General features: G+C 38.4%; 1 protein-coding gene across 1 annotated transcript in view; it reads right to left on the reverse strand.

Annotated features, from left to right (window-relative positions):
* The window catches only part of agpat5 (1-acylglycerol-3-phosphate O-acyltransferase 5 (lysophosphatidic acid acyltransferase, epsilon)), a 98,163-nt gene that overhangs the window by 60,796 nt on the left and 22,631 nt on the right, over positions 1-14,736 (reverse strand). Inside the window, exon 6 of the mRNA XM_084093104.1 lies at positions 14,464-14,625. Coding sequence (XP_083949230.1) covers positions 14,464-14,625 — 162 coding nt within the window. The remainder of the gene's footprint in view (positions 1-14,463; positions 14,626-14,736) is intronic.

The following is a 14,736-nucleotide window of genomic DNA, read 5'->3' on the forward strand; positions in this document are numbered from 1 at the left end:
AAAAACTATCGAAAAAAAGTTGAAATTTCGACTCACGGACGGTAAGGGGCGCCAAAACGTACGTTGTGGGAGGGGCCTATTTTACTAAAATGGCTATAACTCCAGAAGTAAATGAGGTATCTTCACCAAACTTGGTACACATGTGTAAGAGGTCAATCTGAGGTCACAGTAAAAAAACCGCGGCAATTGGCCACATGGTGGCGCTATAACATGAAAAAAACATAAAACAGGCTATAACCACCTGACCATTAGTCCGATTGACTTGAAAATTGGCATGCAGTGTCTTGGTCCAAGGTGCCATGTATGTGTATGAGGACATTGGCGTATCTCGAAAAACATGGCCGCCATCGGCCAATGAATTTTGAGCACCTATTAGACAAGGTTAACGGAGGCCGATCGGAACGAAACTCGATGGGCATGTTCGACTCAAGGCCATAGAGGTCTGTAACAATTTTGAAAGAAATCGGCCACTAGTTGGCGCTAACGAGTTTTACAGCTCTGTAATCACGTGGTGTTACAAATATCCACACAATATGCATATCATTTGATAGATCTCCTCATCCTGAACAACTTTGCCTCAAGGACCATTGCTGTCAATCAAACCGTTCATTAAATATTCGCAAACATGTTAAAAACCTACTTTTGCGAACTAGTCCTAGGTTTTTCGCACGATTGGAACCAGACCAGTCTAGGACAATTCTCTGGACTCTCTAGATCAAAAACTATCAAAAAAAAGTTGAACTTTTGCATTTGGATGGCTGTAATAGGGTCATTTATAAAATGGGCGTAGCAAAATACACTAAAAAGCCTATAAATCCTAAATGAAAACTCAGAACCTCACAAAAATTGGTGAGCATATGTGACATAACATCATTAACAAGCATGCCAAATTTTATGGAGATCGGACTATAGGTGGCGCTATAACTGTTAAAAAGCTTTAAAACCATATATTTCCTATGGTACATTGCCTGTATTGGCTGTAAATGGTCTTTTCCATCTATTATGTCAGTGGTTACATGCTTGCTAAATAAAACCTGATAACTTTTGATGCTTTTGTGCTTAAAAACCCTTAAAGGCCTTAATAGCTTGAACCCCGATAAATGCTGCTTGCAGCTTTAATTATTATTATTAGGGGTTCAAGCACGAAGTGCTGAAACCCTATTGTAATTGTACTGATTTTTATTATTATTATTTTTCTTCTGCCGTAAAACGCATCGTGCAGCCCAAACCGTAAATGCTAGAGACTTGAAACTTTGCCAGATGGTAGTACAAAAATCGAGGAGAGGTTATCAAAATATGACCCCGATTGGCCCATAGGTGGCGCTACAGTGCAAAAAACAAAAAAAAATCACATTTTTGCTTAAATCTCATTAACCGTTTGTCACAGACTCAAGTGTCTTATATCATTGGAATCCTTGGGTCAAGCCGAACAAAAAAGGCCTCAAGGATTTCATTTCCGGTATGCAAATTTTCCGCCATTTTGAATTATGTCCAAAACCTACTTTTGCGAACTAGTCCCTGGTTTTGTGTCCGATCGGAACCAAACCAGTGCAGAAATGTTCTCTGGAGTCAGACTATCAATAATTATCGAAAAAAAGTTGAAATTTCGATTGACGGTCGCTAAGAGGCGCCAAAATATTTGAAGAAGGCGGAGCCTATTTTACTAAAATGGCTATAACTCCAGAAGTAAATGAGGTATCTTCACCAAACTCGGTACACCTGTGTAAGAAGTCAATCTGAGGTCACAGTAAAAAGATTGCGGCGATTGGCCACATGGTGGCGCTATAACATGAAAAAAACATAAATAAGGCTGTAACCACCTGACCGTTAGTCCGATTGACTTGAAAATTGGTATGCAGTGTCTTGGTCCAAGCTGTCATGTATATCTATGAGGACATTGGTGTATCTCAAAAAACATGGCCGCCATCGGCCAATAAAATTTGAGCACCTATTAGACAAGGTTAACGGAGGCCGATCGGAACAAAACTCAGTGGGCATGTTCGACTCATGGCCCTAGAGGTCTGTAAGAATTTTGAAAGAAATCGGCCACTAGTTGGCGCTAACGAGTTTTATGGCTCTGTAATCACGTGGTGTTACACTTATCATCACAAAATGCATATCATTTGATAGATCTGCTCATGCTGAACAACTTTGCCTCTAGAACCATTGCTGTCAATCAAACAGTTTATTAATTATTCACGAATATGTTAAAAACCTACTTTTGCGAACTAGTCCCTGGTTTTTCGCCCGATCGGAACCAGACCAGTCTAGGACAATTCTCTGGACTCTCTAGATCAATAATTATCAAAAAAAAGTTAAAATTTTGCTTTTGGTTGGCTAGAAGAGGATCATTTATAAAATAGGCTTGTCCAAATACACTCAAACGTCTATAAAGCCTAAATAAAAACTCAGAACTTCACAAAAATTGATGGGCATATGTGAAATAACATGCTAAAGAAGCATGGAAATTTTTATGGAGATCGGACCATAGGTGGCGCTATAACTGTTAAAAAGCTTTGAAAACCATATATTTCCTATGGTAAATTTCCTGTATTGGCTGTAAATGGACTTTTCCATCTATTATTTCAGTGGTTAAAAGCTTTCTAAATAAATCTTAATGTCTTAAATGCTTATGTGCTTAAAGGCCTTACATGCTTGAACCCCGATAAATGCTGCTTGCAGCTTTAATTATTATTATTATTATTATTTTCCCCTAAAACGCATCGTGCAGACCAAACCGTAAGAGCTGGAACCTTGAAACTTGGCCAAATGGTAGTCCTCAATTTGGGGAGAACCTATCAAAGTATGACCCCGATTGGCCCATAGGTGGCGCTATAGCAACCAAAAGCGCGAAACTGCTCATAACTACTAGACCGTATGACGTAGACTCAAGTGTGTTATATCATTGGAAAGCTGGATGCCTGACGAACAAAACGTATATCTCCGATTTCATTTCCGCCATGATAGATTTTCCGCCATTTTGAATTTTGTCAAAAACATACTTTTGCGAACTAGTCCTAGGTTTTTCGCCCGATCGGAACCAAACCAGTGCAGAAATGTTCTCTAGAGTCTGTTTATCAAAAACTATCGAAAAAAAGTTGAAATTTCGACTCACGGACGGTAAGGGGCGCCAAAACGTACGTTGTGGGAGGGGCCTATTTTACTAAAATGGCTATAACTCCAGAAATAAATGAGGTATCTTCACCAAACTTGGTACACATGTGTAAGAGGTCAATCTGAGGTCACAGTAAAAAAACCGCGGCAATTGGCCACATGGTGGCGCTATAACATGAAAAAAACATAAAACAGGCTATAACCACCTGACCATTAGTCCGATTGACTTGAAAATTGGCATGCAGTGTCTTGGTCCAAGGTGCCATGTATGTGTATGAGGACATTGGCGTATCTCGAAAAACATGGCCGCCATCGGCCAATGAAGTTTGAGCACCTATTAGACAAGGTTAACGGAGGCCGATCGGAACGAAACTCGATGGGCATGTTCGACTCAAGGCCATAGAGGTCTGTAACAATTTTGAAAGAAATCGGCCACTAGTTGGCGCTAACGAGTTTTACAGCTCTGTAATCACGTGGTGTTACAAATATCCACACAATATGCATATCATTTGATAGATCTCCTCATCCTGAACAACTTTGCCTCAAGGACCATTGCTGTCAATCAAACCGTTCATTAAATATTCGCAAACATGTTAAAAACCTACTTTTGCGAACTAGTCCTAGGTTTTTTGCACGATTGGAACCAGACCAGTCTAGGACAATTCTCTGGACTCTCTAGATCAAAAACTATCAAAAAAAAGTTGAACTTTTGCATTTGGATGGCTGTAATAGGGTCATTTATAAAATGGGCGTAGCAAAATACACTAAAAAGCCTATAAATCCTAAATGAAAACTCAGAACCTCACAAAAATTGGTGAGCATATGTGACATAACATCATTAACAAGCATACCAAATTTTATGGAGATCGGACTATAGGTGGCGCTATAACTGTTAAAAAGCTTTAAAACCATATATTTCCTATGGTACATTGCCTGTATTGGCTGTAAATGGTCTTTTCCATCTATTATGTCAGTGGTTACATGCTTGCTAAATAAAACCTGATAACTTTTGATGCTTTTGTGCTTAAAAACCCTTAAAGGCCTTAATAGCTTGAACCCCGATAAATGCTGCTTGCAGCTTTAATTAGGGGTTCAAGCACGAAGTGCTGAAACCCTATTGTAATTGCCCTGATTTTTATTATTATTATTATTCTTCCCTAAAACGCATCGTGCAGCCAAAACCGTAAGGCCTAGAGACGTGATACTTGGTCAAATGGTAGTAGTATTGCTCGCTACTCAGATACACGGACTTAGCCAAATCGGCCCATAGGTGGCGCTACAGCGACCAAAAGCGCGAAACTGCTCAGAACTCCTAGACCGTATGTCGTAGACTCAAGTGTCTTATATCATTGGAAAGCTGGATGCCTGACGAACAAAACGTATATCTCCGATTTCATTTCCGCCATGATAGATTTTCCGCCATTTTGAATTTTGCCAAAAACCTACTTTTGCGAACTAGTCCTAGGTTTTTCGCCCGATCGGAACCAAACCAGTACAGAAATGTTCTCTGGAGTCTGAATATCAATAATTATCGAAAAAAAGTTGAAATTTCGATTCACGGATGCTAAGGGGCGCCAAAACGTACGTTGTGGGAGGGGCCTATTTTACTAAAATGGCTATAACTCCAGAAGTAAATGAGGTATCTTCACCAAACTCGGTAAACATGTGTAAGAGGTCAATCTGAGGTCACAGTAAAAAAATCGCGGCGATTGGCCACATGGTGGCGCTATAACATGAAAAAAACATAAAACAGGCTTTAACCACCTGACCGTTAGTCCGATTGACTTGAAAATTGGTATGCAGTGTCTTGGCCCAAGGTGTCATGTATGTCTATGAGGACATTGGTGTATCTCGAAAAACATGGCCGCCATCGGCCAATGAAGTTTGAGCACCTATTAGACAAGGTTAACGGAGGCCGATCGGAACGAAACTCGATGGGCATGTTCAACTCATAGCCCTAGAGGTCTGTAAGAATTTTGAAAGAAATCGGCCACTAGTTGGCGCTAACGAGTTTTACGGCTCTGTAATCACGTGATGTTACACTTATTGTCACAAAATGCATATCATTTGATAGATCTGCTCATGCTGAACAACATTGCCTCAAGAACCATTGCTGTCAATCAAATCGTTCATTAATTATTCGCGAATATGTTAAAAACCTACTTTTGCGAACTAGTCCCTGGTTTTTCGCCCGATCGGAACCAGACCAGTCTAGGACAATTCTCTGGACTCTCCTGATCAATAATTATCGAAAAAAAGTTGAACTTTTGAATTTTTCTTATGGCTATAATTGGGTCATAAAGAAAATGGGCGTGGCAAAATGCACTCAAAAGCTTATAAATCCTAAACGAAAACTCAGAACTTCACGAAAATTGGTGAGCATATGTGCCATAATATTCTAAACAAGCATGCCAAATTTCATGTTGATCGGACCATAGGTGGCGCTATAACTGTTAAAAAGGTTTGAAAACCATATATTTCCTATGGTAAATTGCCTGTATTGGCTGTAAATGGACTTTTCCATCTATTATTTCAGTGGTTAAAAGCTTTCTAAATAAAACTTAATGTCTTAAATGCTTATGTGCTTAAAGGCCTTAAATGCTTGAACCCCGATAAATGCTGCTTGCAGCTTTAATTATTATTATTATTTTCCCCTAAAACGCATCGTGCAGACCAAACCGTAAGAGCTGGAACCTTGAAACTTGGCCAAATGGTAGTCCTCAATTTGGGGAGAACCTATAAAAGTATGAGCCCGATTGGCCCATAGGTGGCGCTATAGCAACCAAAAGCGCAAAACTGCTCATAACTACTAGACCGTATGACATAGACTCAAGTGTCTTATATCATTGGAAAGCTGGACGCCTGACGAACAAAACGTATATCTCCGATTTCATTTCCGCCATGATAGATTTTCCGCCATTTTGAATTTTGTCAAAAACCTACTTTTGCGAACTAGTCCTAGGTTTTTCGCCCGATCGGAACCAAACCAGTGCAGAAATGTTCTCTTGAGTCTGAATATCAAAAACTATCGAAAAAAAGTTGAAATTTCGATTAACGGACGCTAAGGGGCGCCAAAACGTATGTTGTGGGAGGGGCCTTTTTTACTAAAATGGCTATAACTCCAGAACTAAATGAGGTATCTTCACCAAACTTGGTACACATGTGTAAGAGGTCAATCTGAGGTCACAACAAAAAAACCGCGGCGATTGTCCACATGGTGGCGCTATAACATGAAAAAAACATAAAACAGGCTATAACCACCTGACCATTACTCCGATTAACTTGAAAATTGGTATGCAGTGTCTTGGTCCAAGGTGCCATGTATGTGTATGAGGACATTGGCGTATCTCAAAAAACATGGCCGCCATTGGCCAATGAATTTTGAGCACCTATTAGACAAGGTTAACGGAGGCCGAACGGAACGAAACTAGATGGGCATGTTCGACTCAAGGCCCTAGAGGTCTGTAAGAATTTTGAAAGAAATCGGCCACTAGTTGGCGCTAACGAGTTTTACGGCTCTGTAATCACGTGGTGTTACAAATATCCACACAATATGCATATAATTTGATAGATCTCCTCATCCTGAACAACTTTGCCTCAAGAACCATTGCTGTCAATCAAACCGTTTATTAAATATTCGCAAACATATTAAAAACCTACTTTTGCGAACTAGTCCTAGGTTTTTCGCCCGATCTGAACCAGACCAGTCTAGGACAATTCTCTGGACTCTCTAGATCAAAAACTATCAAAAAAAAGTTGAACTTTTGCATTTGGATGGCTGTAATAGGGTCATTTATAAAATGGGCGTGGCAAAATACACTAAAAAGCCTATAAATCCTAAATGAAAACTCAGAACTTCACAAAAATTGGTGAGCATATGTGACATAACATCATTAACAAGCATGCCAAATTTTATGGAGATCGGACCATAGGTGGAGCTATAACTGTCAAAAAGCTTTAAAACCATATATTTCCTATGGTACATTGCCTGTATTGGCTGTAAATGGTCTTTTCCATCTATTATGTCAGTGGTTACATGCTTGCTAAATAAAACCTGATAACTTTTGATGCTTTATGTGCTTAAAAACCCTTAAAGGCCTTAATAGCTTGAACCCCGATAAATGCTGCTTGCAGCTTTAATTATTATTATTATTATTCTTCTCCGCTAAAACGCATCGTGCAGCCCAAACCGTAAGTGCTAGAGACTTGAAACTTTGTCAGATGGTAGTACAAAAATCGAGGAAAGGTTCAGAGAGTATGACCCCGATTGGCCCATAGGTGGCGCTATAGCGACCAAACGCGCGAAACTGGTCATAACTCCTAGACCGTATGTCCTAGACTCAAGTGTCTTATATCAATGGAATCCAGACCTCATGGCGAACAAAACGTATATCTCCGATTTCATTTCCGGTATGCAAATTTTTCCGCCATTTTGAATTTTGTCAAAAACCTACTTTTGCAAACTAGTCCTAGGTTTTTCGCCCGATCGGAACCAAACCAGTGCAGAAATGTTCTCTGGAGTCTGAAGATCAATAATTATCGAAAAAACGTCGATATTTCGATTCAAAGTCGCTAGGGGGCTCAAAATGAACGTTGTGGGAGGAGCCTATTTTACTAAAATGGCTATAACTCAAAAAGTAAATGAGATAGATTAACCAAACTCGGTACACTTGTGTATGGGTTCAGTCTGGGGTCACAGTAAAAAAATCGCGACGATTGAACACTAGGTGGCGCTATAACATGAAAAAAACATGAAAAGGGCTATAACCACCTGACCGTTAGTCCGATTGACTTGAAAATTGGTATGCAGTGTCTTGGCCCAAGGTGCCATGTATGTCTATGAGGACATTGGCGTATCTCAAAAAACATGGCCGCCATTGGCCAATAAATTTGAGCACCTATTAGACAAGGTTAACAGAGGCCGATCGGAATGAAACTCGATGGGCATGTTTGACTCATGGCCCTAGAGGTCTGTAAGAATTTTGAAAGAAATCGGCCACTAGTTGGCGCTAACGAGTTTTATGGCTCTGTAATCACGTGGTGTTACACATATCATCACAAAATGCATATCATTTGATAGATCTGCTCATGTTGAACAACTTTGCCTCTAGAACCACTAATGTCAATCAAACCGTTCATTAAATATTTACAAATATGTTAAAAACCTACTTTTGCGAACTAGTCCTAGGTTTTTCGCCCAATCGGAACCAAACCAGTCTAGGACAATTCTCTGGACTCTCTAGATCAATAATTATCAAAAAAAAGTTGAACTTTTGCATTTGGATGGCTGTAATAGGGTCATTTATAAAATGGGCGTGGCAAAATACATTAAAAAGCTTATAAATCCTAAATAAAAACCCAGAACTTCACAAAAATTGGTGAACTTATGTGACATAAGATCATTAACAAGCATGCAAAATTTCATGGAGATCGGACCATAGTTGGCGCTATAACTGTTAACCCTCTGAGGTCGACAAACGCGCCGACGCGTTTTGCCGGATTTTCTCCACATTGTAGCACTATAAACTTAAATTACTCCATCATTTATGGTCATACAGAAAAAAGAAATATAAAAAAAGAATCTGTGATATTTCTCCTTTTGTATGTGTCCACTTACAATCAAATCAAAACATTGTGCTTTTGTAAAATAAAGAAAATAAACAGGGTGTGCTTTCTGCCTCTCCGTCGCGGTGAACTTTTTTTTCTTGAGCACGTCTATAAACTGAAACAAAACTCAGCGAATACTTGTCACACATTTATGAGCCATATACCTTTATAAACATTTAAGTGTGTACTTTTAAATGATCGGATTCAAAACGAAAACAAATATTCTCTGTTTAAGTAATTTGTATAAAACCAACAAGATGTCCAGCTTCTCAAACGCTTGCTCATTACAGTTAATTTGGCCACGCCTACTCGCGCAAAAGATATTCACATGCAAATCTCCACATGGAACGCGAACGCGCTCGTTACCTCAACAACAAAACACTTCACTTCACTTTTCGTCGAGTTTGAAAGACGTGCCTGAGCTTACATTGGATTTAGGCTACCTCAGAAGAAGAAGAACGCGATTTGAAGACAAGAAAGATAAGGTAAGAAATTCTTACATAGCCTAGTTTGTTATTGTTGCATAAATGTCACGTTGCAGCTGAACTGTTGCTAGATATATGGGGAATATTATAATATTTAGACCCGTGTTTACTGTGTTTGTGGATATCTGCTCAAACATAGATATGTTTATGGTAACCATAATGTTTTATATTTGAGAGTGATCGCGTTTGAATGTATCATATTTTGCAAGCGATCGCGTTTGAATGTATCATATTTTGGATGAAAGCAAAACGCACCAAACGGCTTCATGTTTTTATTATTATCTCATTTCATATCATCATAACGGATGGAAACATTTGAAGTAACATGATAATCAATATATTTTTCTCTAGCTTCTTTTGAAAGATTTATAGGCTGCTATAGGTTATTTATTGTTATTATTATTTTATCCGCACTGCGCATATACCTTATGCCTACAAGGCACAACAAACCTGGTGTTCATTATATTATATATCGTTGGAAACGTGTGTGTGTGTGTGTATTCTGTGAATTTTAAAAAGGAATTTTAAAAAGCAATTTTAACCAGAAAAATCTAATATTTATTTCCAAAATCGTGCAGGCCTTTCTCTTGATATCAGTATGTTCACTTTTTTTTTTTTTAGGTCCCAGATGCCACTGAGGACTTCAACATTCACATGAGTCTCAGTACGTGAACATGGTAAAGTGAAAATCTTGGAAATGAAAGGTATGTACAATGTTTTTAGGAATGGCACAAAGGTCTCTGTCTTTGAAGTGCTTTTTTGGCATTTGTTGTGTATCTTTGGATTATGTTGTGTTGTAAATAAATCCAAACAATTTAAAAGCCATTATTTTTTAAATCTCCTCATTTACAGTATTGTGCAAGGTTGCTCAGAATGATAGGGGCCTGATAGCTCCTAATAGGGCCGTTAGGGGAGGTTCTTTGTCTTTCTCAGGTGAGAAAAGCTTACATATTAATGAGCTCTCGCATAAGGCTTTTTCACACAAAACACGTCGTAAAATTTTTAAATCAATATATTGTCTTATCTGAATGAGCAGTCAGGGTGATTTTCACATAGTTTTGCAGCAAATATTCTAGGCTACGTCATACAATTTTCAAAAGTCTTGTGAAGAAATAATCAGTATGGGTTTCATGGCCTTATTTCAGTGAGAATTTTTTTTTGTATTTTCAAAAACCACGCATAAATGTCACTATCTCAAAACTACAAACTTTTACATACATGCTGCTGATATATTATTGTAGCAGAGTTTGTGCTGAATACAGTGTAATTAGACTTTAGCCATGAAAATGTCACAAGTAACAGAAATAACCAGAAATGTCAGAGCATGTCAGAACACCTCCAGGGCCCAGAAAACAGCTCAGACCTCAGAGGGTTAAAAAGCTTTAAAACCATATATTTCCTATGGTACATTGCCTATATTGGCTGTAAATGGTGTTTTCCATCTATTATGTCAGTGGTTAAATGCTTGCTAAATAAAACTTGATAACTTTTGATGCTTTTGTGCTTAAAAACCCTTAAAGGCCTTAATAGCTTGAACCCCGATAAATGCTGCTTGCAGCTTTAATTTTCTTTGTATTTGTTTTGTTTTTCAAGGCCGAAAAAATATGAACTTTTTTTTCCTTTTTTAAATCCACCGGGCTCTTGAACGGATTTAAGCTCCATTTGCTTTTTCTGAGTACAACTCATCTAATTGAGATTGCAATGCTTGTAGTTTTGCTGTGTTTTCTGGTGATACTTGTGTATTAACTGCCAATAAATGTATTTCCCCAATCAGTTCCTTTAGTTTTTTTGTTTTGTTGTCACTGATAAGAATTTTCCTGTATCAATGGTTATTTGTTTGACCTTAAATTTAAACCATTCCCATTTATTCATGCAAGACATAAAGCTTTTCAATCTCTTCAATGATTTATCACCTGTTGACAAAAACTATAATTTAACAAATCATTATTGAATTTCCTTATATATCTATTTCTATGGTATACACAAACAGTGATTGACTGACACAGAAATCTAAATGAAATTCAATTACGTCAAGGCTGTATTGTGATTGATTATCAAAGCACACGTGATCAAGTTAGCCATTGCGCTTAATCCAACGGTAGAGCCACGGACCCTCATATCTCTCAGTAATAAAACCATCTTGGCATACGCTGATGACGTGTGATGTCTGTGCGAGCAAGGTGAACAGAGGTATGGAAATACATTAGTTGACAGGCAGGTGGGACATTCTATCATTGCATTCGGACTGACGAACAATTTTGGTCTTGAGACCAGACACCCAGGATAACAAAAAGTGTTTATAAAAAAAATTGCCTACCCTACCTTTAAATCCACTTTTTTTCTGTTTGTTTTGCAATTTTTCTGCTTATTGTACATATAATATACAAGTAGTTTATATCAGTAATCCCATAATCATAATTGGGACCACAAATTTGTGATCCGCAAAATCAGACTAGTAGCACAGTCGGAATAAAAAAAAAGTCACATGTAACCACGTCAATCGCAATGAATTGGCTACATTAGATAATTTCATTTGGATTGTAAGGGGTGGTTTAAACCTTTTCTAATCCAGTCGAGAGGACGTTAACACTTGATCGGATTGAAACCAGAAACTACAAAAGTACTGCGCATGTGCAATGACGTAGAAATGGCGTAACGACGTATGAAGTGTGGAACGAGTGTTTGTTGTTGCTGAATGAAGTGCAAAAAATAACTTATTCTAAAATTCTCCTTCCACTCATCGTCTTTAAAGTGGAGCAGGACAACATCTCACCAGTTCTTGTTTTGGATTCTCATTCGCAGATGCCTTGTTTTGGGCGTGGGAAGGGGTGTTTCTACTACTTGATAAATATTAGCAGCACGGCACAGCGGTTCATGTGCTAGTCGTCTACTAATTAGGACTTAATAAATATTAAGTCTGCTTTTTAAAACAAAGAAAAGCAGCAATATAGGAGAATGGTTAGTATGCTCAAACAGCTGGAAACTAGCCTAGTGTAGTGAGCACATGACAAAAAAAAAATCATATTAATATAGACCTATAAATATAATTACTGTGATAATTGTTATATTGGAATTACTCTATAGTGATAGATACCCCTTTTTTATATTTGAGCCCTTGCCCTTGAGAAACTCTCTGCAAGGCCCTGTATAAATTGGATTGATGCACCCAATCCAAAGATGACCTCAAGGCTAGATTATTGTATTGCTCTACTTGATGGTTGCCCTGCACGCTTAAACTCCAGCTGGTCCAAAACGCAGCAGCTAGAGTTCTTACTAGAACCAGGAAGTATGACCATACTAGCCCGGTTCTGACAACAGTGCATTGCATAGTTACCCTGTACTTAAGCGAGCTATTAACGCATTATAGTCCTTCACGTCTACTACGATCTCAAAACGACTGCGGGGAGTATTTCCTTTTCCTATTTAGCACCTAAACTCTGGAATAGTCTTCCTAGCATTGTTCGGGATGCAGACACGCTCTGTCAGTTTAAATCTAGACTAAAAACACATCTCTTTAACCTGGCAAACACAACACATAATCAATTTCTATTATTCAAATCATGACTGTTAGGCAGCAAAAATTAGGTCAACCGGAACCGGGAACACTTCCCATAACACCTGATGCACTCGTTACATCATAAGAAGAATGGCATCCACGCTAATATAGTTTTTGTTTATCCTGAGGTTTTCCCTAGTCAGCCGGAACCCGGCCATATCCAGATCAGATGAAGGACATGTGCCTGGACACGACAACAACGCAGCCCTGAAGAGTCAGCAAAGACCGTTTCAACTAGACTATCCCCTGCAAAGGCCTCATCGACACAACAAAAGTTGTTTTTCTTCACGACAAAAGTTTTTTTTCCAAAATGATTCCCATTCACACGGATTAACGGAAACGGCTAAAAACGCTGTATTATGCATGCCAGACAAGTTCTTGGCGATGTCACTTTGTTAAGAAAGACTACATGGCCTCTCACATTTTATTTTTTACAATGGAAATGAATCAATCAAAAACTTACTTAAGCTGGACAGTGACTCACTTCTAAAGCTACTGTACAGCCAAAATAATCTGTTACATTAATTTCCTCTTATCACTGTAAAGCTGCTTTGAAACAATCTGCATTGTATAAAGCGGAATATAAATGAGGTGGCTTGACCAGAGACTGTGCGCCAATTTTCATGTTCAACAAGCAGATGAATGTCCTCCCCACTAAAACATGACCTTTTGTGCCTGAACAAGCACGTATGAACAACGCAATATATTACAAAATACAATTAACGTAAAACATTAAACGAACTGAGTGACCTCCATCGCCGCTCTGTATCTGACTGAACTCAAATATCCCTCCTGGTCCGCATCGATTTAAACTGGGTGCTCATGTGTGCCAAACTCGCCACCAACTGGAAAGGGGTTGGACATTACACCCTCAGTGTAATGTTTAGTTTAAAGTTTTTGATATTTTCTGCCTTTACCACATGTGTTGTTGCATGATTGTTTATTAACTAAATTAATTACAGTAATACTTGCATATGACGATGTAATGAACACTGTTTCAAGTCTCTACTTCATTTCAAGTGAGAATACTATCTCAACAGCAGTTTATGAGCTCATTTATAGCACACCTTTTAAAAATTCCCTACAGTCTCTGTGCTCACATCATCCTAGACACCAATATTTTAACGATTCATTAAAAAAATTAAACAATCTCGACCGAGAGATTCAGTATGGAGATACAGGTTAATATCAAGGTTAATATTTTAGTAGTATTATAACACTGTGAGTGTATATTAGCACTATTTGTTGTGTTTACTTGTGGGATCTGACAGAGAGCTTGCACCCAGAAACGGTGATGCATGACAGACTAAACAAGCTAATTGAGAATTGCCAAATGTTACTGGTTGGCATCAACTACTGAAACTATTGTATCGTGACAACCCTATTGCTTACCATTGTCTCAAAAGAAAAAGGTTTTTTTTTCAAAAAGGATGTAGACACAATATCCTGACAGCTATCTAAATGTTGCTACTGTTTATTCCTGTGAAAAACAGGATGTTTTCTGTTGCTTTAGTGTTTTTGAGAACCTATACCAATGGAGAACAACATGTTGCAACACTCACTGTTTACAGGAAGTGACAGGAAATTCACATATCTGTATTTTACCAGCACTCAATCAGTGGTATAACACTGTGTGTCCACCATATTTCCTGTGTTAGTTTCAGTTGCTTGCAAACTCAATGTATTACAATAACAACAAACCTGGCATTGTAGGAGCTGGAAGTCTCTGGCCGTCTGCTGTGAGAGTTCCCTCATATGCAACAGTTATGTCATAGACAGCATCCAGATGTTCCTTCATAGTCTCAATGGCAACGTGTGATGCTTTCATTCTTGGTGTTAAAATGTGCTTCAGCACAGAAAGTCCTGCAACAGGCAAGACAACATGACTATTACAAGTAAATTTAGTTTGAGAAACAGTGATCTAGTATATGGGGACAACATCTAGAAATGTGAGCTATTTATTAGTGATAGACG

This window comes from Abramis brama (genome assembly GCF_963993115.1).
Source record: "Abramis brama genome assembly, chromosome: 19".
Lineage (NCBI taxonomy): Eukaryota > Metazoa > Chordata > Actinopteri > Cypriniformes > Leuciscidae > Abramis > Abramis brama.